Source organism: Peromyscus maniculatus, chromosome 18 (assembly GCF_049852395.1).
Source record: "Peromyscus maniculatus bairdii isolate BWxNUB_F1_BW_parent chromosome 18, HU_Pman_BW_mat_3.1, whole genome shotgun sequence".
NCBI lineage: Eukaryota > Metazoa > Chordata > Mammalia > Rodentia > Cricetidae > Peromyscus > Peromyscus maniculatus.
In genome coordinates this window covers 14,071,206-14,095,566 of record NC_134869.1, presented here as the reverse complement: position 1 = coordinate 14,095,566, position 24,361 = coordinate 14,071,206, and the positions used below count along the sequence as shown (strand labels likewise).

General features: G+C 44.2%; 1 protein-coding gene across 1 annotated transcript in view; it reads left to right on the top strand.

Moving 5' to 3' along the window:
- The window catches only part of Utp20 (UTP20 small subunit processome component), an 85,599-nt gene that overhangs the window by 26,485 nt on the left and 34,753 nt on the right, over window positions 1–24,361 (top strand). Inside the window, exons 19-29 of the mRNA XM_006979834.4 lie at window positions 2,082–2,158; window positions 4,616–4,695; window positions 4,941–5,181; window positions 8,326–8,511; window positions 11,433–11,523; window positions 12,342–12,427; window positions 12,946–13,071; window positions 16,139–16,305; window positions 17,895–18,103; window positions 21,624–21,767; window positions 22,427–22,506. Coding sequence (XP_006979896.1) covers window positions 2,082–2,158; window positions 4,616–4,695; window positions 4,941–5,181; window positions 8,326–8,511; window positions 11,433–11,523; window positions 12,342–12,427; window positions 12,946–13,071; window positions 16,139–16,305; window positions 17,895–18,103; window positions 21,624–21,767; window positions 22,427–22,506 — 1,487 coding nt within the window. The remainder of the gene's footprint in view (window positions 1–2,081; window positions 2,159–4,615; window positions 4,696–4,940; window positions 5,182–8,325; window positions 8,512–11,432; window positions 11,524–12,341; window positions 12,428–12,945; window positions 13,072–16,138; window positions 16,306–17,894; window positions 18,104–21,623; window positions 21,768–22,426; window positions 22,507–24,361) is intronic.

The window sequence follows — 24,361 nt, the reverse complement described above, 5'->3', positions numbered from 1 at the left end:
GAGTGTGTAAGTTCCTAGGATTTCTAGAAGGGTGAGGTTTGGTGGAATCTTGAAAGAGGCGATAGTCCCAGTGTAGAGGAAGCACGTGCAAAGGAAGCAAGATCTGAGAGCACGTAGGTCATTCAGGGACACCGCAGACAGGCATGGTCCCCGGGCTCAGAGGATACTGCTACATCTTCATCTCTTTGATGTCACACATGTGCTCTCCTCCTCCCCAGCCGTCCTGCTGGCTTTGATTATCCTGCTGGTTGATTAGCTGTGGGTCACAAGACTGGTCTTTTTCCCTCTGGAAGGAATTCCTTAGTCCATTCCTTGAGGGATTCAGGTCTTCTTTTAATCATCTGAGCACAGTGCCCTGCTCCATGGAGTCGGCTTTCAGTGTGAATGTGTTCGTGTGATCCATACCGGGGACATAATCTTATCATTTTCTTTATTATATGTCATTACAACAGGGTGACGAAAAACACAGGAAAGCTTTTTTTTTTTTTTCTTTTTAAATTTTATTCTAGACATTGTCCTAAAAATGCAAATGCCTGTTAAGTCCATTGAAAGTAGACTAGGAAAACATGGTCCTCCCATATCAAGAACATTTCATGGTATAATGATCTCTGGCCACTGCTTTTCAAAATGGGTGGTGGCTAGCTTTTAGGATTCAGAGAAGGGCCATGAAATGGTTAACAGTCAGAGCACTCACACTTTGCATTGCCTGTAAAACACACAGGGAAAACTGTAAGACTAAAGTAGTTGTCATAGTTGATCCTGATTCTGTCCTTGCCGTTAAAGAAAAGACAAGTCGCCGCTGTCTCCAGAAGTGTCTTCTTGAGAAGGAACCTTGGGAAGCCCAGTGGTTTTTCTTGTTGGCTTTAGGCACTGCCCAGAGGCTAGGGACTGAGCGGGAGGCAGACCAGGATCCTCTGCAGAGAAGAAAGCCGTGAGCGTCACGTTTACTCAGGGTCGAGTAGTGCCCGGCTGCTGGGGTGGGATGGAGCCGAGGTATCCGATCCCGGCCATGCCGTCAGCTGCTCTGCACCACTGCCTCCCTCAGTCGGTCACAACTCAAGCAGTGCCGCCTGCAGCACTTGAGAAGCCAGTTCGTGTTGTGAAGCGGTGTGTGCACAGAGCCCAGTCCGCCTGGAAAGAGCCGCTTTCTTTCCTTACTGTACTTGGAGGTTCGCAGCATGCCTTTCCATTCCTAATCCTTCCCACCCGGCTCCTTCAGTTCTCACAGCCGGGTGAGGGCAGCCTTAGTCCCTTTCCACAACTGGGAGAGCAGGCTCATTGGCTCCTGCTGGGGGAGGGCACCGCGTCAGGTTTAAAGCCAGTGTTCTTTACCACATGCATTCACTGCTGCTGGATTTGGCTTTGGCTTTGAAATCCATTATGGACTCCCTAGGAGCAAGGTGGAGGTTGACTGAGAAAGCTTTTGGCCCCCTGAACTGGACTCTCTGAAAGTTCAGTTTCAAGAATTCAGACATCTGGCCAGGCATGGTGGTGCACGCTTTTAATCCCAGCACTTAGGAATCAGAGACAGACCTCTGTGAGTTTGGGGCCAGCCTGATCTACAGAGTGAGTTCAGGACAGCCAGTGCTATGTAAAGAGACCCCAAAAAGAACTCAGACATGTGCTGTGCAGGAGGCTTGAGCGCCCGTTCCCACGGTATTGTCGTTGTTGTTTTATTGCTGTCCTTCTTTAGTGTCTGCTCTCGCTAATGAAGCTCTTCGGGGGTTGGCAGTGCTGGTTAGGATGGAATTTTGTTCCCAGTGCGATTAGATTCTGTGAATGAACGCCTGGATTAGGATCTTGAATTCTGTGTTCTAGTGAAAATGAGTGAGATTTTAGGAGATGGAGAAAAATTATTATACACTGAGTTCTGGATTAATACCAAAACCTTTGCTCTTAAGTGCAAGTGTCTTCCAGACTTCGCTTTGTCCCAGGGGTGTGTGCGTCTGAGCACTTCTCTCCTGCCCTTCTACTGCAGCCTGTCCGCCTGTCCTCCTGTCCTCCTGTCCTCCTGTCCGCCTGTCCTCCTGTCCTCCTGTCCGCCTGTCCGCGCTCACTAAACCAGTCTCTCGGACTTGCAGGTGCCGCTCCGTTACCTGTTGGGCATGCTGTATGTCAACTTCAGCGCCCTCTGGGACCCTGTGATTGAGCTCGTAAGGTAAGCGTGGGCTGAGTGGATTAACTGATGTGGAGTGACGGTGCCAGGACTTGGTCCAGCCTGGTGTGATTAAAGTGCATGGGTATCTGAATCCCTGGGGACAACACAAAGAGGAAAAATATGCTTTCTCTTTGGTGCCTGTTTTTCGGTAGTTTAGGTCTATGAATATTTCTGTGCATTTAAATGACTAGAGAATTTTGTGTTTATTTTATATGATACTATTTGTATGATGAAAAGATACATTATGATAATTACATACTTTTATTTTTACATATTAGATCATTGAACCATACTTTAAAAATGAGGACTTTTCAAAACCCTTGCTGTCTAGCATACACACACACACACACACACACACACACACACACACACACACACAAAAATCCCTTTAGCTCTAACAAATAATTTTAATAGTCACAGAAAATAGCATATGCTGTGCTGAGATGTAGAAATCTGTCCTTTTACAAATGTTTGTCCTTGAGACCCTGGTTTTTTGTCAGACTGGAAATATGTCATGTGTCATGTCTTTCCGGATCCTATTAGTTCTTACTTGACAGAAGCAGAATAAACAAATCCCTTTCCAATTTTAAACCAATTTGCCTGCTTTTACTTCCTTTCAGAACCATCAAACAAGTGTAGTGAAAATAAATGGCTTTTGACTTCAACCTGGGGTTGTTTTTTTCTTCTTTCTTTTTTTGGTACCTTCAAAAGATAAGAAGTGACATATTTGTAATCAGTGGTCCATTATCACAAATGTTGGCTCCTAAATGCTTTTAAAGTCTCTCCATAGTGGCTGGGCTATTTAGCCGTTAGGGACTGTTCTCCATGTATAATATACAACATACATAGTTCTCATATCTAGTGTAAAGATTATGTATATTAGAAAGTTAAGGGGAAGCCAGATGTGATGATGCACACCTTTAATAACAGCATTCAGGAGGCTAAGGCAGAGAGGATGACAGTTTGAAGCTAGCCCGGGCTACATCACTATATGTCTCATGAAAGAGGAGGATGAGAGTGGAGGGAATGGGGAGGAAGATAAGAAGGAGAGAAGAGAAAAGGGAAATTATTGACAAAGAGTAGAGAAAACTTGAAAATATTATTGCAAGGTCTTTAAACTGTAAAAACAAAACAAATAAACAAAACCAAAAATAACCCTAGACAATTCTTTTCATGTCTCATCATTAAGTTCTGGAAAGTCTGTGTTTGAGACAGATCTAAATATGTAGCCCTGGCTGGCCTGGAACAAGCTCTGAGGAGCAGGCTGGCCTCAGACACACACAGATCCCAAGTGATGGGATTAGAGGCGTGTGCCCCCACACTCAGCTGAAAAGTATATTTCAAATATAGAGTCATGTGAAGAGAGTCCTTGAGTGGTTTTCTTTACCCGGTTGGTCCCAGGACTTGTCTTGATTGATCACTAATGTGGGAGGGCTGTGGGCAGCACAGTCCCTAGGAAGGTAGACTTGAACTGTGTAAGAACTGAACTCCAGCCTGGGAGCAAGACAGCAAGCAGCTTTCCTCCATGGTTCCTACCTCTAGGTTCCTGCTTTGAGATCCCACCCTGACTTCCATCAGTGAATTGTGACCTGGAAGTATAACTCAAGTAAACATTTTCCTCCCCAAGTTGCTTTTGTTTATGGAGTCTGTCACACCAACAGAGGAACGAGCAGAGAGTATATCATGCTTCATTTTCATGTCTTTCTAACTGGGTATGGAAATTCATGCCTGCATCCTAGCACCCAGTGCTGGGGCCAGTGGATTGGGAGTTTGGGGCTTCATGATGGCTTCTAGGCCAGCTTAGACTGCATAGAAAGATCCAAAGCACCTTCAACAGCAAAGCTAGTCTCACATGAGTCTACTTTTTTTTTTTTTTTTTTTTTTTTTTTTTTGGTTTTTCGAGACAGGGTTTCTCTGTGTAGCTTTGCGCCTTTCCTGGAACTCACTTGGTAGTCCAGGCTGGCCTCGAACTCACAGAGATCCGCCTGGCTCTGCCTCCCGAGTGCTGGGATTAAAGGCGTGCGCCACCACCGCCCGGCCACATGAGTCTACTTATAGTTTAATAAAATATTCTGTAGTTGCTTCTGACTATGAAAATCATTTCTGTGGGTTGGCAAGGAGGTGCAACAGGTAGAAGGTCTTGCACAAGCCTGAGCTCAGTCCTTGGACCCCACAGTAGAAGGAGAAGTGATTCCTCCAGTGTCTATGCACGCACTGATACATGTACACCCCACTCACTCATGGGCATCACACGCACAGTCACATATAACAATAAAGTAAAATGAAGAGCCGATGCAATGTAGGCAGTGTGAAAACAACAGAAAAGTGTGACATTGATTTTAGCCTCATGGTGAAGGCTAATCAGATTAGCATTTAGTTAATTCTTGTACATTTTTCTAGTGGGATATCTCACACTAAAGACCATGCTGTATCATGTATTTTATGATCTTTTCTCAGTTCTCATGCCCATGGAATGGAAAACAAGCAATTCTGGAATGTCTGCTATGAACATCTAGAGAAAGCAGCTGCACATGCTGGTATGAGCGGGAGTCTCGAGGGCTGGGGACACCAGTGCTTATTGAGTTGTTGATTTTTACTGTGTTTTATGCATGAAACTGGGGAACATGAGAAATACATTCTCTTTGGAACATGAGAAATACATTCTCTTTGATAAAGCTCTGAGATAGGTCACTGTTTCCTTTGTGTTACTAGGAAGCACGTGTCCAGTCTTAGGGATAAGTGTGATCATCTACAGCATTAGGATGACAGTTTTCTCTTGCAGAGAAAGAACTGCAGAAGGACAGGAGAGACGAACAGCCCACTGCGGGTGGAGGCTGGGAGCAAAGCCAAGAGGGCGACGTGGGCGCACTTTACCAGCAGCAGTTAGCATCGAAAACCGACTGTCGGGAACGACTGGACCACACCAACTTCCGATTCTTGCTCTGGCGAGCTTTGGCCAAATTTCCAGAGAGAGTAGAGCCAAGGTCCAGGGAACTCTCCCCACTGTTCTTGAGGTTCATCAAGTAAGTCCCTAGGATGATGTCCCAGGCACAGTGTGAGTAGGGGTCTCAGCCTCCCCCGGCGGCTGAGGACTCGGCACATGTGTCATGTTTACAAAGCACTGCCTCCTCAGGTCAGTACTAAACTAGTTTTGTTCCCATTTAGTTTTATGTTTCACTCAACGTACAAATGGTGTGAATCAAAAGAGGTCAGGTTACCACAGAAGAAGGGCCGTGTTGCAGTTCAACGGCCTTACTGTTTCTTTCCCTGTGCATTGTTTTATTACTTGCCTGGGTAAAAGCTGTTTTCCAGTGACCTAAGCACGACTACTGCTTTGAGCCTCTCGATGTCAAGGAATGTGCTCTTGAAGAGTAGTAAGAGCTTTCTGAAGCCTGGTTTTGTTTTGAGTACCTGAGTGTGAGAGTCTGGATGGCTTTGAAAGTCTAACAAGGACGTGTTGTACAGACTAGAAGTAAACAGTAAGTGTGTGCTGCTCCGGTGTGCCTCATTCCATGGGAGGAAGGTATGCGGTCAGGCTGAGCAGGATGTAAGCCACGGCATGTCTGCCTCGTCCCGGAACAGTGGGGTGGGGGTGAGCACTGCAGTGTGATCCCAGAGGAAGCGGTGGAGATGGAGCAGGAAGTTAGCAGTGGGGCCTTGTGAGGGAAATCGGCCTTGGCTGTCAGAGAAGAGAGGGAGTTGAGGCAGAAGCGCCAAGGCCTTGGAGACGCTGTTTTGAGAAGAGATTGTAGAATGCAGTGGTGGTTGGAGAGATGTCAGTCAGAAGGAGATTACAGGTGTGAGCAGGGTTCGCTGGCGGACTGGTTTTTAAAAAAAAAAAAACAACTGAAAAGATTCTGCCCAGGTCAGTTGTGTGATTGGAGGCGGTGGTGGTTGGAGGGAACAGAAGGGAGTGGGGAAAGGGAGTCTCTCTCTCCAGGTTGTAGGCTGAGCAGCTAGGAAAGGCAGGTCACCACCTGTGGGGGAAACCAAGGAGCTACCCAAGTAGGCATTACGTTTAGGAAGATTGAGTTCAAGGAAAAGGGTTGATCTGGAGATAATAAATTGAGAATTATGAGCAGATGAGCAGTGTTTAAAGTCACCTGACAGAATGGAGTCTCCTAGAGAGACCAGAAAGTGAGACCTGCAGGGGCTGCTGCTGACCAGTGTTTAGAGAGAGGAAGTCAGGAACCAGCAAAGCAGGCCATGAAAGGTATTGGAAAGGAAACAAGACATGGATCTGAACTTCCTAGTGTGTTAATTGTCTGTGGTTTCCCTCAAGAAGTAACATCACCTCTTAGTTTAAGGATTAGTGTCTCAGGGAGGGATAGTCAGTTGGATCAGAAAATTAGATATTTCTGAGCAGTCAGTCCTGTGTTAGAATTAGACTTGGCCTTTGGCTTAAGGGAGACCTTGCCCAGAAAGATACACAGAGACCGTAATGAGTTGCTTTATGTAATCTGGACGGAGGTCTGGTGAGATGAGTCTGGAGAAGGAAGAGTGGAACCTGTGAGTCCTTGTAGTAAGATGGAGACTGAAGGGATCGGGGGGGGGGGGGGGGGGGGGGCGGGCAGAGAAGGCGTGTCTGGTGATGGTTTTGTTATTCAAAGTTGAAACAGCTTATGTGAATACTGTTGTTACAAAAGATCAAGAAGGGCAGAGAAGGTAGGTGGTTAGCGCAATCTTTAATCCCAGCACCTGGAGACAGGGGCAGGTGAGTTTCTGTGAGTTGGAGGCCAGCCTGGTCTACATATCAAGTTCCAGGTCAATTAAGGCTGCACAATGAGAGCCTGTTTTTTAAAAAATGGGGACTACAGGGAGGAGACTAGGAACCAGGAAAGGGTAGAGCATACAAACCATGCAACAGGTCAGCAGTGGGAAAATAATGTCCCCAGCCCCAGAATTGTCTGTGGGATGGTTGTTCGTGGGATGAGAAAAGAGGTATCTGGTTTTTCTCTCACATCGGGTGTGTCTTAAAGGATATGTGAGCTGAGTTTAAGGTAGCAAGGGCCGTGTTAGTGGACTGTGCAAGTCACTTACATCTAAGAATAAAGACCTTCCTGTAAAGAGACTAGGTGGTAAAGGGACAGAGACCTGTAGTAGAAGGGGAGACTTAGACGCTCTAATAGAAACTAGTACTCATGTTAAGAATAGGTGGCATTTTTTGTTTTATGTGCTTTTGGTTACATTAAAAAAAGCCTTAGCCTCTGACTGAAATGAAAGCTTTCCTTCTTGTCTCTTTTCCCTAGTAGTTTTATAATTGTAGACCTTTTACCTTAAAGGCACTTTTCTGTTGAGTCTTGTAAGTGGTGAGAGACACAGGTCTAGTTACATTCTTTTGCACATGGTTATCCATTTGCCCCCTGCACCGTTTGTCAGGAAGATTGCCCTTTCTCCAGAGTTCTCAGTGTGTCAGTGAAAGGCCAGCACTGGCTGTGGGCAGCTTGTATGCTAATGCGATGCTGTTGTGATCAAGCTTTTTCGTCTGTTAGGAAATTGGGTGATGTTTCTGACTTTACTCTTTGCTTGCTATTGCCTTGACTATTTGAAATTGTAATGCTATGCTTTTGAAAGGACATTGGCAAAGTAGGAAAGAAATCCAGTCCTAATGCTCACATTAATCCTTTACTCTGTAGTCCACTCTGACCAGCTGTGCTTCCAGAGACAGAGGCTGATTTCACTCCAGTCTAGAGTAGACATTTCAATTTTTGACAACGTATGGAGCAGACTGTCTTTTACAGTTAGTGATCGACTTGTCAGTGAGAGATTAAAGGAAAGAGAATACTGGTGGAGGGGCTAGAGAGATGGATCTTTGGTTAAGAGCACTGGCTACTCTTTTAAAGGACCAAGGTGCAATTCCTAGCACATATGGTGGTTCACAACCATCTATAACATTAGCCAGGGGATCCAGCGCCCTCTTCTGACCTATGTTGGTACCAGGCATGTCTGGTACACAGATACACATGCAGGCAAAGCACCCATCATATAGAATAAAATAATTTAAGAATGCTAGTATAAAGGCACCTTGACGAAGGCAGTGTGTGTGTGTGTGTGTGTGTGTGTGTGTGTGTGTGTGTGTGTGTGTGTTCGTTCCTGTGTGCTATGGATACTTTTCCAGTGAAGTGTACTGCTCACTTGCGTTATTATTACATGCTTCCTCTTAACAGCAATGAGTATTATCCAGCTGATCTGCAAGTTGCTCCAACCCAGGATCTACGCAGAAAAGGCAGAGGAGCAGAGGCTGAGGAAGTGGAAGAGGAGCCTGCTGTGGAGGAAGATGAAGAGTTGGAGGAAGAGGCAGTGCCCACAGATGAAGCCCCCCAGAAGAAGAAGACAAGAAGGGCCGCAGCCAAGTGAGTTCCCCATCCCCGGCCGATCAGGGAGCTATGGCTGTGGGGGGGGGGCAGTGAGGCCTCTGTGTCTGTGGGAAGCAGCTTCATGAAAATGAACTCCTCCGATCATTATTAGCATGCCATGGTGCATCTTCCTGGATTTTCCTGACAGTTTTGTCAGTCTTTGAGGACTCTTACTCTGAAACATGCTGGTGCCAGGCATTGAGAACTGGCTGTAGTGTTCTGTGACACCAACACTAGAGGAAGCCAGGCCCAGAATTACACACGGGACTTTATTGGGATCTGCTGGCCTTGGTGCTCCCCAGGACCACACTTCTGTCAGTGTGCCCTAGTAAACTGGTGTGGCAATCTTGCCTCTCTCGGCCTCTTTCTTGAGTCTCTTGGCACCGTGGGGACTGCTGGTGTGTTTGGCAACAGTGACTGACTAGTTTTTCCTGCTTCAGCACAGAATCTTAGGAGCCGAGGAACTTTGATGTGGTTCATTTTTGTTATGGGTCCTTTTAAAGATGAGAGCATTGCAGCCTGGAGTGCTGAGTACCTTAGGCGCTGTGGTTGTGTGCCAGGGTCGCAGGCACCAGAGTCTCTGGTCAGCACTTCCCTTCCCTTTGCCTTAGCCCTGCTGGTTACTTTTTTCTTATGCTACGACACTTTCTAGTTTCCCTAGTTACTCATTTACTTAAATAGTTCCAAACTGTTTAAAAAAAAAAACAAAAAAAAAACCCTCTCTCAGAGGATCTTTGAATTTACCCAAAGATTGTCTGGATTGAGGGGCTGATCCCCAAGGCTAGTGTTGCTCTTAAACTTGTAGATCTTACTTGTTGTGGGTTTCCACACTAGCCATTTATGAGTGTATCCACTTGGTAACTGCAGCCAGTGCCCTTTGCTAAGTGTAAGACTGCAAAGCTGAACCGCAACCAGCTGCAGTGTAGGGATAGATGGTCAGATACTTGATAGGGTTTACGGGAGCACTGTAGAGAATTACTCCCATCTACCGCAGAGACAGAGGCAGAGACTCAGAGAAGGCCCTCTGCAGAGGAAAGGATCCTTTGCTGCTGCCGAGAGATGAAAGCTCCAGCCTTGGGCAGGGAAAAGACCTATCAACCAATGGAAATGGTGTGTAAAGCATGGGCCCACAGCCAAGCTGCCTGAAACTCTAGTCTCTTCTCTTTCCATCAGCATAATCCCTAGCAAAAGATTAGTTCTAGGTATGTGTTTGCTGAATAAATGAATAAGCCATTTCTCTGTCACATTGTGACCATTCTCACCCCCAAGACCTGCACACATGCTCTTGCCTCTGTCCAAATGCCCTGGCCTCATTTCTACCCACTGAGAGAATCTGTTCACACTTCAAGATGTAATTCTAGCCATAGTTCCCTCACTGAAGTTTTTCTGGTCTTTTAAAGTAGAAATTATCTTACATGATTCAAACTCTCATAACTGATTGATTATACTTGTAGAATGGAATCCCTGCTTGCTTTTGGATATTAGCTCTTTACAGCTCTTATGAAAATCAGAAATTCCCTACGGGCTGCAAGTGGTATTCTCGCTAATAACTGCCTGTCTCCCTGCACTTTGAAGTGTTCTAAAGAAACTTAGGTAAAACACTAAACATGAAGATGTGCTGGGCTTAGTGGGCAGAGTGCTTGCCTAGAGTGCACGTGACCCTGGGTTCAAGCAGCACTTCATATGTAGTTCACACCTATAATCTTAACTTGGGAGCGGAGGGAGGAGGGTCAGAAGTTGAAAGTTATCCTCATCTGCATAGTTCAGGGGCAATCTGGATAGATAGGTGGGTGGATGGAAGGGAGGGAGGGAGGGAGGAAGGAAGGAGAAATTCTATGAGGGTTAGGTCTCTGTTGTAATTCATCTACCACCTATATCCAAACCTAGAATATTGCTACCACACACCATCATTTAAAATGTGAATTAAGGGGCTGGAGAGATGGCTTAGTGGTTAAGAACACTGACTGCTCTTCCAAAGGACCTGGGTTCAATTCCCAACACCCACATGGCAATTCACAACTGTCTGTAACTCCAGTTTCAGGGAACCCGACACCTAGGAACATCAATGCACATAATATTTTAAAAAAATTTTTAAATGTGAATTAATTGTTCTGAATGTGTGGCACACACCCACATCTTTAATCTTAGCACTCAGGAGGCAGCAACAAGCAGATCTCTCAGTTCAAAGATAGCCTGATCTACATAGCAAGTTCCAGGTGAGCAGAGCTACACAGTGAGATCATGAGACCCTTGGGAGAAGGTTGAGAGGAGTGAGTGAATGATCTTGGTGCTGTCTCAGTATGTGCATAGCCAGCTTTATAATCTTCCTTCCTAGGGTCCATGTGTTAATTAGGAAATCAAATGGGCAGATGAGGTAGACACATCCTTCTCCATCCGTTGTAGTAGACGGTGTCGTTTGCTCTGGACAGCCCTATCTTCATGGTAACTTTTAATCTCAGGGCATTGCTGCTTTTTCTGGTCAGTCGTATAAGCAAGAGCCATTGTCACCCCAACTTGGACCTCTGTTGCATGCCATCAAGTGTTTGTGTTCTCCTGAGTGAGAGGAAGAGTGAATCCTGCCACTTGCCTGCCCTTTGGAACCCAGCAGAGGAATAGGTCCCCAGGTCACCTGTACTCACACTCTGAGAGCAGTCTTTTAACCACCTTCTTTCCAGTTTTGGTTCAGCTTAAGCCTTTCTAAGCATATCCTGAAAGTTTTTCTAGTGTGGAAAGCCTGCCTGAGAGTCAAAGTTTCCAGAAGATAATTTTCTAATCATTAAAATTTGCTTGGGTAATTAACAGCAGACTTATGGGGGGGGAGTTGTTTGGAATACTTGTCAAAGAATAAAATTGTGGACAATGTTCTTTGAAGATGATCTTTATTCTTTACTACTACAATAACCTCTTGTTTTGTTTAGGCAGTTAATTGCTCATTTGCAAGTCTTCTCTAAGTTTTCGAACCCACGGGCCTTGTATCTAGAATCCAAATTATATGAACTATATCTTCAGGTAAGTCAAATAAATCCTCAGTGCTTTAATCCTTGCAAACTTTCCTCTCATTTTTTTTACCAGAGTAACTTAGGTTTTTGGTAACCGTGGATGGGGTCCATTTCTACATTTAAGTGCTGTTTTTGTTAACAGGCATACTTTTAAAAATCATCTTAATGTGCCATTTTAGATTGCACTAATCGAGTTGACTTTAAAGTGACTAACACTGAGCAGCTGGATTAGAAGTAAGCACAGTAAAATCATGCTATATCAGAGGAAAGGATGACTGGCCGCCTTCGCTGCTTGACCCCAGCCGTGGTGGGGACTGGGCTTCTGCGTCTGTTAGGTGGAATGAGAACAGATAGGTGAAGTGCTGAATTATAATGTATGTCCCCAGCCCCAGACAAGATGACAGAAATGCAATTGGGTTGTCGTTCTAAACCCACTGGGGAAATGAAGTTTTCTCATATGTTGATGGTCTTGGTGGAACTCCATCTGTTCAGCAGACTTTGTCCATGCTCTGCACATAATTCACATAGACCTTACTAGAAAGCCTGAGCTCAGAAGTCTGCCACAGGTAACAGTGGGACCACAGCCAAGTCCTCTCCTGATAGCTGACTGACCATTAACTTTATAGTATAGGGTGTCCTTGTCCCAAGACCAGCCCAGTTGTTTAAAATCCAGGTCACCCACAGTATTCAGGTCAGAGTTTCATTTCCTTTTCTTTCTTTTTTTCCGCCCAAGTAGAGTCTTGTTATTTGGTTTATTAAACAAGTTTCTATCTCATGGTTTGTGTATATATTACTTCATTAAATTATTCTGTAAAACCTCTTTTCTAGTTATTGCTACACCAAGATCAGACAGTGCAAAAAATAGCCTTGGATTGCATAATGACCTACAAACACCCTCATATCCTCCCTTACAGGTGAGCTATGTAGGTAGGCATAAGAAATGTTACTTCCTTTTACCTAGAGCCACTTCTGAAATAATGTCTTAAAGGCCTGAGAAATTTCCCTCTTCCAAAGTAATCATAACCATTTCCAGGGAAGAAATGAAAACCAGTAGTGTATTTGTTGAATTATTCTCTGTAGATAACAAAGTGGAAAAGAGATTATTAATTTAAAATGTCTTGGAAAGTGGTAACATTTCTCTGTTAATGTAATTCCATAAAACTTTTGTGATTACCTAGGGGATGGGAATGTCTAAAGAGTAAAGCTTTTGTGTCATGTGCTTTTAAGCATGGGATTATGGACCATCTCTAGTCCCTTCTAACCCATTTACCTCTTGAAATTTGAAGATATTTTTGTGAAGATGGCCTACTGGGTGTGAGCCTCATGAACTCCTTGGTGTGTTACTTTATTTAGTTGTACCTGCAAATATTGCTCTTGCCATCTTTGGAAAGTGCTGTGAACTGACGGTTGTTTGAACTGACTCTGTTTAAAGGGAGAACTTACAGAGGCTGCTGGAGGACAGGAGCTTTAAAGAAGAGATCGTGCATTTCAGCATTTCAGAAGACAGCACCATAGTGAAAACTGCACACCGGGCAGATCTGTTTCCAATTCTGATGAGGTATTCATACTCTTTAAAAATGTGAATCAAACACAGTTCTGGCCGGGCGGTGGTGGCGCACACCTTTAATTCCAGCACTTGGGAAGTAGAGGCAGGCAGATTCTCTGACCAGGCCAGCCTGGTCTACAGAACAAGTTCCAGGACAGCCAGTGCTACACAGAGAAACCCTGTCTTGAAAAACAAAAATAAAAAAACAAACAAACAAAAAACAGTTTTAATACAGTCATGTGAGTCTTTTCTTTTTCTTTAAATGGGGTCTCATGTAGCCCAGGCTGGCCTCCAACTCACTGTGTAGCTGAGGATGGCCTTGAGCTCTCGCTGGGATTGCAGGCATGCATCACCATGCTCCGTTTCAGCAGTACTGGAGATCACATGTAGGGCTTGTGTGTGCTGCTGGGCAAGCACTCCGCCTGCTGAACCACATTTGCAGCCCTGCTATTTCTCTTCTTTCATTGACTCTTTGGACAGTGGCAGCAAACTACACTTGTCACTCGTCATGGACACATAGTTGGAGAACGAGGTGAAAACCAAGGACTCCGTCAGTGTCCTTCCAATGCTCTGGCTATGGCTCTGTTTACTGTTTTAGGTGCTGAATTAGACATTTCATGAGATAGTCCTGCTGCACACTGCTTATCTCAGGGATGACGTCTGTGCCAGTGTATTACAAGCTGTACCAGATGCCTCTCCCCCCCTGCCCCACACACCCAATGCAACACCATTTTTATTTGAAAGCCTAAATAATGAAGCATCATTCTTTTTAGACTTGGGTGTTTCACAAGAGTTTTCTTAAACACAAATGCAGTAAGTTTGACAAGTCAGAGAAAACAAATGACAGAACTGGTCTCAAATTACTAAATTTTAACAATCAAGTGAAAATTAGAATTTTGGAAAACTTCTGTTCCTGTGAACTTACAACTTCCCAGTAACCTGAAAGCATGTCTGATGAGGTAGATGACGGTACTTTGAAAAGCTGGTTAGTGTGCCTCTTCTTTTGGTTGACAGTGGGATGTGTCAGCCTTTGACATTTCTGCGTGACTTGTTCAGCCATTGTTTCCCAAGTAATGGGTGGATGTCACAAAGTCAGCGTGTACAAAGCTCAAGAGGAATAGACTTTAGTAAACAGTTTATAGAGTCTGTTGGTAGATTTTCATATTCCATGTTGCAGCCAGTTGCCATTTGTTTCATATCAAAACGGAGTAGACACAGTTATTGTAACATGGAGGGCTTTTCTTCCACCCCCGTGGATTAGATGCAGAAGCAATGGGAACATCTTGTCATGATCTGTTAAACCAGTCAGAAAATAAAACAGAGCATGAGTGCTGAGATATAACTATTTTTTCATTAAAAAGTTATTTATATTAGCATGTAATGAACATGTTTTGCTTCAGTGAATTCAGAAAACAATATTTTAAAAATTGGTCTTTTTTAATTTCTAAAAATCATAACTACCATAGGTAAACTTACACAAAAGTTCTTTATGCCTCTAATAGTTTAAAGGTGTCTTAATATTTTTTAAAACCATATATTCAAGTTTTGAGTGTTGTCAGTAAATTTTATTATACTGCAAAGAAGCAGTTAGCTGGGTTGCATGCCTTTTATCCCAGCACTCAGGAAAGAAGAGGATGCTGATGTCTGAGTTACAAGCCAGCCTGGTCTACGTAGCAAGTTCCAGGCCAGACAGAGCTACATACCCCAAACAAACAAAATAGCTTTTTTTTTTTTTTTTTTTTTTTTTTTTTGGTTTTTCGAGACAGGGTTTCTCTGTGTAGCTTTGCGCCTTTCCTGGAACTCACTTGGTAGCCCAGGCTGGCCTCGAACTCACAGAGATCCGCCTGCCTCTGCCTCCCGAGTGCTGGGATTAAAGGCGTGCGCCACCAACGCCCGGCACAAAATAGCTTTTATTAAATATCTAAAGGTTTATGAGAGATGGATGTTGAATACCGTTACTAAGCATGTATTCAAATGGTCATGCTAACTTTTTATCCCCATGCATGTACTGATTGCTCTTTGCTGCATTTCCTGGGGTGATCCTTACTCAATTTGAAAGCATCAGTTGATACTATATTTAGAAATGTGATGTGAAGGCTGAGAGATGGCTCCGTGGCTAAGAACACGTGGTGCTCTCACAGAAGACCCTCTTCAGTTACACCTAACAACTGTTAGGTGTTCACAACTGTCTGTAACTTCTGACCTCTGGCCACCAGGCACACATGTGGTGCACATACTTACAAGCAAAACACACATATAAAATAAATGATAATCTTTTAAACACAAAAGAGAAGTGTATTTTGAGTCTAGTGTGGTTCTGCATGCATGTGATCCTAGGAGCTGCGTTCAAGGCCAGTGTCGGCAGTACAGGGAAGGGAGAGGGACAAGTGTCGTGTTTTATGCTTGTGGGTTAGTGTAGTGTATGGGTTTATTGGGAGGGAGGGAGGGGAGTGGGAATGGTGGTTTATGTTTAGAAGCAAATTCGAGTTGGTTTTCATTTTTACTCTTTAACTCATCCATGTATTACTTCTACCACCTTCCATAAAGGAAAAAAATGCTTTTCCCTTTTCTCTCTGTGCTGTGAAACTGTAGCATAGGAATTATGTTTTTCCTTAAAATTAGTTTTCATATAAAACTAGATAAGTTCCATGTGATTTTTATTCTGTTTATTTTGTTTGTTTGATTTGAGATAGGGTCTCATTGTATAGCTCTGGCCGGCCTAGGATATATTTTTTGTTTCTAAATACCTTTTGCTGGTTTATATGTTTTTTTTCCTTATTTCACTTCCTTCTAGTATCTGTATTATTGTTTTCATTTATTCTTGGTTTAACTTACCCTTGAATTGCCTGCTTTATTTATTCCCTGTCATAAGGTGAATTACCTTCAAGCCTTTTTATTTTCTGTTTCCTGCTTCCTGCTGGCCTTGTCTCATTGTTTTCCATGGTCCCTGTTTTCCTTCCCTCGTCACTTTATAATGCGGCCGTTGAAGTCTTTGGATTAGCTCCTTAAACCTGCTGCAGAGCAGGCAGCTAGTGATAAGTGTAACATGCATATGGATGATGCTGTTTTGACTTTTCAGAATTTTGTATGGGCGGATGAAGAATAAGACAGGGAGTAAAACCCAGGGGAAATCCGCTTCCAGCACCCGCATGGCCATTGTCCTGCGGTTCCTCGCTGGGACCGAACCTGGAGAGATCCACTTGTTCTTAGACCTGCTGTCTGAACCTGTGAAGCACTTCAAAAACGGTAGCTACCCACTGCCTCTCTGACCAGTGCATACCCCTGTGGTGACCTTGAACGTTCCAGGGCAGAAGTCTTCCTAATGGGGCTGGTTCTTCCCACCTCACTGATGTCTGTTTGCTGGAATGCAGTCCACTGTAAACTTCTGATCTCAGTTGACCCTGGGTTGTCAGTACCTTGTATTAGAAGACTCCTTAGAAACTGTGTGTTCTGTTGGTGTGCATTTCTACCAATGAAAAAACGTGCCAGACTAGTCTATATAACGAGTTCCAAGTCAGCCAGGGCTACATACTGAGACTGTATTTTAGAATACACACACACACACACACACACACACCAGAGACAGAGAGAGAGATTAAGAACAAGTTGCTGGAATTCTTGCTGTTTAGTCATTTATTTATTCATTCACAGAATCATTTACCTGTTCAACAGTGAGCAGCAGCTTGTCCATCTTTCCTGTGGCCCAGATGCTGGGCTCAGTTGAAAAGCTAGGAGAAGTGTAATAGTGCAGGCTAAGGTTGGTGCTGTCTTCTGTCATAGCATGTGACGTTTGTCATGGTGATCACTGCCATGACTAGATGTGTGGAGCACTTACTCCACACGTAACGTTATAAAAGCCCTCTGCACAAACACAGGCACTCTAATTATGTAACTGCCCATTTTACAGATGAGAAAACTGGTAGAGGTAGGATTTGAACTCAGACCTTTCAGATTATAAAATCCTTTGTTCTAGTTCTTTAGCCCAACATAAATACGCATTTTGTAGTATAGTTTGTTTTGTTCCAGATCATTGGTTCCCATCTAGTAGTCGTCTTGTCCTGTATAGGAGAATGGCACTAGTGAGTACTAAGGTTGGGTGGGTGGATGCGAACAATACAGTTATAGGTGCTGCCGTTAAATGTATGCACCAGCAAGTTCATCATCCGATTTCAGGTCCTATGCAAAGCTTAAGCAGTACCCAGTGCAGATCTTTTTAGCGAATTCTACAATCAGTAGTGTAGCAGTTGTTTATAGAGTCATTTTTATTTATTAACCTGAAATTATATGAGAAAGAGGACACTTTATTCTTAGTCTTCTAGTAGTTTCATGACTCTGCCACACTCAGCATCCTCAGTAAGTCCAGTGTTCAGGAACGGTATTTTTATTAAATTGGATGAGCCTGGTGTGGTGGCGCACACCTTTAGTTCCAGCACTTGGGAGGCAGAGGCAGGTGGGTCTCTGATAGTTTGAGGCCAGCCTGGGCTACAGAGTGAGTTCCAGGACAGCCAGAGCTGCATAATAGAGACTCTATCTCAAAAAAGAAAATAATAATAAAATAAGATTGGATGAGATTTACACTTAAGAGTCAGCCCTCCAACTAACTTCTTATCTTTCTTTATCCCTCAGTTTCCCTATCTGAAATGTGAATAGCAAACCCAACTTAATCAGCTCACTGAGCATTTTGTAGAAACTGGGCGATAATATATGAGAAAAGCGCATTGACACCTATAAATAACACAGCACTGGGAAAGCCGCATTATTTAGGGAGATGGGAAGGACACGGTGATCCCAACAGCCTTGCACCTCACTGAACACCACATCCTCTCTCTGACCAGGGGAGTGCCATTGTGCAGTCATTCGGGCAGTAGAGGACTTGGATTTGTCTAAGGTTCTTCCCGTGGGTCGTCAGCATGGCATCTTAAATAGCATGGAGGTTGTATTGAAGAACATCAGTCATCTGATCAGCGAGTACCTTCCAAAGATTCTGCAGATCTTGCTGTGTATGACAGCGACCGTCTCACACATCCTCGACCAGCGAGAGAAGGTGAGGGCCTCAGAGATGCTTTCTTCTCAACTGAAAGAGTGTTTTTCTTGGGAGCTGGGTTGGCATCTGAATCACTAGTGGCTTTCAAGGTTAAACCTCCCTCTGTAACCCTTGTTATGTTGAGAGTCGTATAGACTTTCGGAAATACATGCTGAAGCCAGTGCGGCCAGTGTTCTGAGGAAGTAAGCCGTGTGATGAGCAGGACTGGTTAGTTAGCTGGCCGACTGCCGGAAGGGGAGCCTGTAGATTTTTCTCTGAATTGTATTCCAGACCTGTTCTGTTGCAATAGGAACGTGGCCATGAGTTTACATTCAGGAACCTAGGGGAATAGTTTGTACATTAGATGCACAGAAGGCTCCTGGGAGCAATTGGATTTGAAGTAAAGACCCAGGCTCCGATTCTGTCTTTTGAACTCTGGCAAATGGGCAAAAATTTCAGTTTGTCAAGAAATGGTCTCTGGGGGTTGGAGAGTTGGCTCAGTGGTTAAGAGCACTGGTTGTTCTTCCAGAGGACCTGGGTTCAGTTCCTAGCACCCTTGTGGCAGCTCACAGCTGTCTGTAACTTCAACTCCAGGGGATCCAACAGTCTCTTTGCAGATATGTGTGCAGGCAAAACACCAATGCACATGAAATAAAAGTAAATTTAAAAAAAAAGAAAGAAAAGAAATTGTCTCTGTTGATTGACACACCCAGTGAACTGCCATTCGAATACAGTCTTAAGTAGAAGTTGGCTACTTTTTAGATAGACATAGGTTGGCCTTGATGAGGGGAGTCACCAGAGCTGACCCCCTGCAGTGGCACATCTGCAGTGTGTCCTAAGAAGAGACAAGGCAGAGGTGTCGAGAGAGTGTCCCAGTGAGTGGAAGTGCCCATTGAGTGAGGCTGGTGATAGGACGTGTGTTCGTTTGAAAGGATGGAAACTTCTTTTCTCCTGGGAGAATCCTGACGAACCATAAGCAGGGGAGTGATAAAGATGCAGCTTCATTCCGGGTCTGGTGGGCACACCAGTAGCTACGATTTGCTGAAGGAAGCAGAGGCAAGAGGATTGCGAGTTTGAAAAACTGGCCAGCCTCAGCTACACATTTTAAAAAAAAAAAAGATGCTGTTTTATCCAGGTGTGCTGGCATACACCATTAATACCAGCACTTTGGAAGCAGAGGCAGGTTGATCTCTGTTGAGTTGGAGGCCAGCCTAGTCTACATAATGAGATCCAGGACAGCAAGTGGCTACATAGTGAGACCTGTCTCCAAAAAAACCAGAAAAATATTGCCTTGGTTGCTTTGTAGGAAAGAGGCTTGGAGAAGCCAAAAAATGTTTTCTTGGGAAATTCTCTGTTATGTGCGAGCTTAAAGGCGAATATGAGCGTTTCCATCGGTGCTTCAGAGCAAGCAGAAGTCAGTGTCTCCGCTGGTGTTAAATCACGAAGGTGACAAGTTTCATAAAGCGGTGTCCTTTGGACTTTTGATGATTAACTTAGGAGTTACTCAGTAATGGGCCTTGCTCCCAAGCCAACATTTGGTAACTCAAAGGATCATTTGTGCAATTTCATGGTTCATTAGTTCCTGAGGTGTTAGGCTGGCTCACGGATGTGGAGCCTCTTGCTCTCTTACACGGGTCCAAGGAGTTCCTCTGGGAGGCGTAATGAATCACGCCATGGTGATTTTGCCCTAATATGTGTTTGAGCTCAGTTACACACTTGCTGTTTATGACTTTGATAGCCTTTGGGGTGTTGGCTGTCATGAGTGTGTGTTGTTAAGGAAGTAAATGGTTTTGTGGTGTTTGTACATTGAAGCAGTGGCCGTGTATAAATATACATAAAGTCTACAAAGGCTTATTTTCCGGCTTTTCCTCTGGCTTGGTCAACAGGACTGGAGTAAACTGGACAGCTGGAACTATAGTTGTAGAAATGGTAGCATATGCCTATCCTGCCCGTGGGGAGAAGCAGGGATGGAGAATGGAGGGGCGTCTTATTTGAGGTCTTGTTTCCTAACACTGGTTTGTCATTTGCTCCAGACCATCACAATGCCTTCTGACCTTTTCTGTCTTCTACCAAAACCCGACTCTAGGGACAGCACAGATGCTCCCAGTGGACTGGAAGCAGATCAGAGTGCTTGTCACTGTGTCTCCTTCTTGTGTCTGCATGATTTCCTCTGTACCTTGACTAAGGAGGTGATCAGATAAAGGCGGATGGTGTGTGAGATCCAGGCTTCCTTGAGCTTATGTGGCAGATGAAGAGCATCCTTGTTCATAGGCGCTTGAATTTAAAATGAGTGATTTCAGATTTAGACCTCTCTCTTGGGCAGAGTATTGGCTTTTCATGGCAAGGAACTCCCCTCGTGGTTTTATTCATTGTGTCCGGGACATAGACTTGACATTCACTACATAAGAGGGTTTCCCTTGTTGCCCTACATTTCAGGATGGTTTTTAGGTGAAGCTGTAGGAAAATAAGGCCATATATATATAAATGCTAACACCCCCAATACATTGATCAGGTAGAAAGGTGTTGAGGGTTTGAGTCACCTCTGTCTGTTGGTTTTAACATTATTTGTTTGGAGAGCATCACTCCAAAGCCCTTGTCTCTCCTCTCTGGGGCTAAGCGCATTCATTCTTTAATATCCAGTGGGAATTCTGCGTAATGTTTGTCATCCCCAGGTTTAAAAAATCCCCCACAGGGCTGGAGAGATGGCTTAGCGGTTAAGAGCACTGACTGTTCTTCCAGAGGACCTGGGTTCAATTCCCAGCACCCACATGGTAGCTCACACCTGTCTGTAACAACAAGATCTGACACCATGACACAGACATACATGCAGGCAAAACAATGCAAGCAAAATAAAAATAAATAAATTATTTGGCCGGGCGGTGGTGGCGCACGCCTTTAATCCCAGCACTCGGGAGGCAGAGCCAGGCGGATCTCTGTGAGTTCGAGGCCAGCCTGGGCTACCAAGTGAGTCCCATGAAAGGCGCAAAGCTACACAGAGAAACCCTGTCTCGAAACCCCCCCCCCCCCGAAAAAAAAAATCCCCCACATATTGAACTCTTCAGAATTTTTAGTCCCTCATATAAATACAGACTATGGCTATAATGCCATTGATGGAGACTCATAAGTCTGCTTTGAGCCTGAACATACGGCCTGCATTGTTACAGTTTCACACCATGTAGAGAAGGAGATGTGATGTCTGTTTAGTGTTTGCTGTGACTCTCCAGCCTCTGTGCCTCCAAGCAGACATAATTGCTTTATGCATATAAGTGTTTTCATGTATGTCTGCGCATGCGGTGCCCTTGAAGGCCAGAAGAGGGCATCAGATCCCAGGAACTGGAGTTGGAGATAGTTGTGAGCTGCGGTGTGGGTGCTGGGAACTGATCCTGGGTCCTCCACAAGAGCAGCCAGTGCTGTTAAACACTGAGCACCTCGCCAGCCCCGAGTCTTTTTCCCCTGCCACATGAGCCAGCGTGCCTCTAAGGAATCGTGTGTCTGTGTGTCTGTGTCTGTCTGTCTGTCTGAAAAAGACCTTTGTTTGCAGATACAGCTACGGTTTATTAACCCACTGAAAAATTTAAGACGTCTGGGAATCAAAATGGTCAGTGATATCTTTTTGGATTGGGAATCCTATCAGTTCAGAGCAGAAGAAATCGATGCTGTGTTTCATGGTGCAGTCTGGCCCCAGGTAAACAAACCTTGATTTGATTTCTACATCCTGCTTCTACTTCTACATACTGCTTCTACTTCTCCCATATTTTTAATTCACCAGCATAACCCACCACCCAGACATGGATGCTGTCTGTTCTTTTTTCTTGCATCAAGGCTCTATTTCTGCAAGTTGATAGAACATTTAGACATAAAGATCAAGTCAGTTTTTAAATGCCATGACATTTGTACTGGAGGTTCACTTGACTATGACTGTGTGCCTTAAGGAAATGGGTTCTGACTTCCACAGCACCGTGTACTAACAAACACAGGGGAGGTGTGTGCTCACCAGCATTGCTTTCCTGATTTCTCTGCTGGTGGGCAGTTGTTATGGTAAATGGTTAGTTAGCTAAGAGGACTGTGGGGGACGTGGTCCTGAGAACAGTTTCTGGCTGTGTAAACTCAGTCATTTCTGACCATTGAACCCCAGCAGCTGCTCCCGGTGTCTAGACGCTCCGGGCACCACGGCTCCCATTTTCTGCTGGCATCCTGGCTGCCCTTCCCTCGCCTGCCTCTGTCCTTTCTGCGTGCTCTCTGCCCTGGTCTGTCCATCCTCCCCTGGGGTGCTGCTTCTGTTTAGTGGCTGCTTTGGTTCTTCTCTAAGTCTCTGTTTTATACTGCCTTTATTTGGTCTCCTAGATCTGCAGGCTTGGATCTGAGAGTCAATATTCGCCTACTCCTCTGCTGAAGCTAATTAGTATCTGGAGCAGAAATGCAAGGTAAGACTTTCCTTCCTTTGAAAAAGAGCAGTGTTTTAGTCTAGTCAGAACTGGTCTAAGGCCGTCTGCTGTGTAGGGAGTTACTTAAGTACAGTCAAAACAGATAAATTTGAATAAAAACATGGAAAGAACTCAAAATACATCATTTAAGAAAATTAATGGACTGAAACAATATGCATGATATATCCCAAGAAAAATGTTCATAGATATATTTGTCTATGAATATGAAATAAAACAAAAATATCTAGGATATGTGAGAAACTTTAAAAAATAAATATATGTTTTACATGTTTGTGAAGTATATCATGTACATTGTATAGTGTAAAAATCAGGATGAACATACATCCTCAAATATTTCTTCTTTCTTGTAAAAACATTCAGTATCCTTTCTTCCATCCTTTAGAAATAATGCAGTGCACTTAGCCTTGCCTGCTGTCACCCCACAGTGCAGTAGAGTCCAAAGCTCAGTGGTACCTGCTGCCCAGGGTTTCTCTGTCCCTCCTCTGTCCTGCCCTTCCTGGCCTCTAGTAACTACTGTCTCGCTCTCAGCCTCTACATCACCAGCCTTTCTGGACTGCTTGTGAGAGTGAGATCTTAGCCGGGAAGGGAGGCATCATATGTCCTTTGTAATATTTGAGTAATTCACAACAAAAACGGTACAATTGCATCTTGCAGTGTGATACAAAAGAAAATTGTATATAAAGTCCAAAGCGATGCCAGGCATGGCAGTCGATGGGTACCTTCCTCCACAGTGTGATAACTGCATCAGTCATCTGATCTGACCTGGCCAAGGGAGAGGAGTGTAGATCGCGTAAGGGGTGGCATCCTCACATAACTTTACTATGTTTTGGCCTGCTCTCCCCAAAAATAAATGCTCATTTGTTCATCGATTATGTCTGTTTCCCAGTTCTTACTTGAAATGGAGAATTAAAACTCCTGTCTAAATAAACATGCAGCTTCTGTGTCAGGGAATGCTTTGACACTGATCTGGTGGTGCATTTACATGGCATTGGTTTTTACAAAATTGGGACCATATTGTATAACCAGTTTTTCATTTTGTTTTTCATTGTTTACCGTTATGGCATGAGTATTTTCTTGTTGTTAAATAGATTTCCCTAAAGCCCAGAAATGTTTTCTTCACCTGTTCTCTTTACTAGCAGGAGAGCCTGTTTGTTGGTAGGAAAAGGCCTCACTTCACTTATTTCCACATTTGATATGGCGATTTTGTGTCTTTCTCTTGAGCAGCATAAGCAGTGTTCTGTAGTTGTATTTAAGACAAGTTCTGTAGTGATGGATACAAACAGGCCACTCAAGGCTTTAGTCCAGGACGGTGCCACAGTGCAGCTTGATCTTACTTTATTGGTTCCTTAGTCAAGGCGCATCCACATTGGACATCACTTCATGAATCCTGAAATTTCTTCCTCTTTTTTTGCTGAGAAAGTCGACGATGGGCTAGAGAGGTAGCTCAGCAGTTACAAGCACTTGCTGCTCTTTCAGAGGACCTAGGCTTGCTTCCCATAATGCTCGTCCAGTGCTGTAGCTCCAGCTGTTTCCTTTCCTAAGTAGTACTCACCTGAGAAGTATTTCCAGGAGGCCTGACTGACTGAAGAATCCCAGTAAACACAGACACACATAGAGAGCTGTATGTGAAAGAATTAATGGATAAATGTGTCAAAAACTGCTTCATAAGGATGGTACTCTTTTCAAGGGCATAATAACTAGCGTTAGCATAGACCTAGTGCCAGCGGTATGATTCATCGGCCGAAGGCACACGGCCTGAGTTTGATCCCTTAGAGCCACAAGGATGGTGGAAGGAGAGAACTGGTTCTAACAAGCTGCCCTCTGGATTTCCACG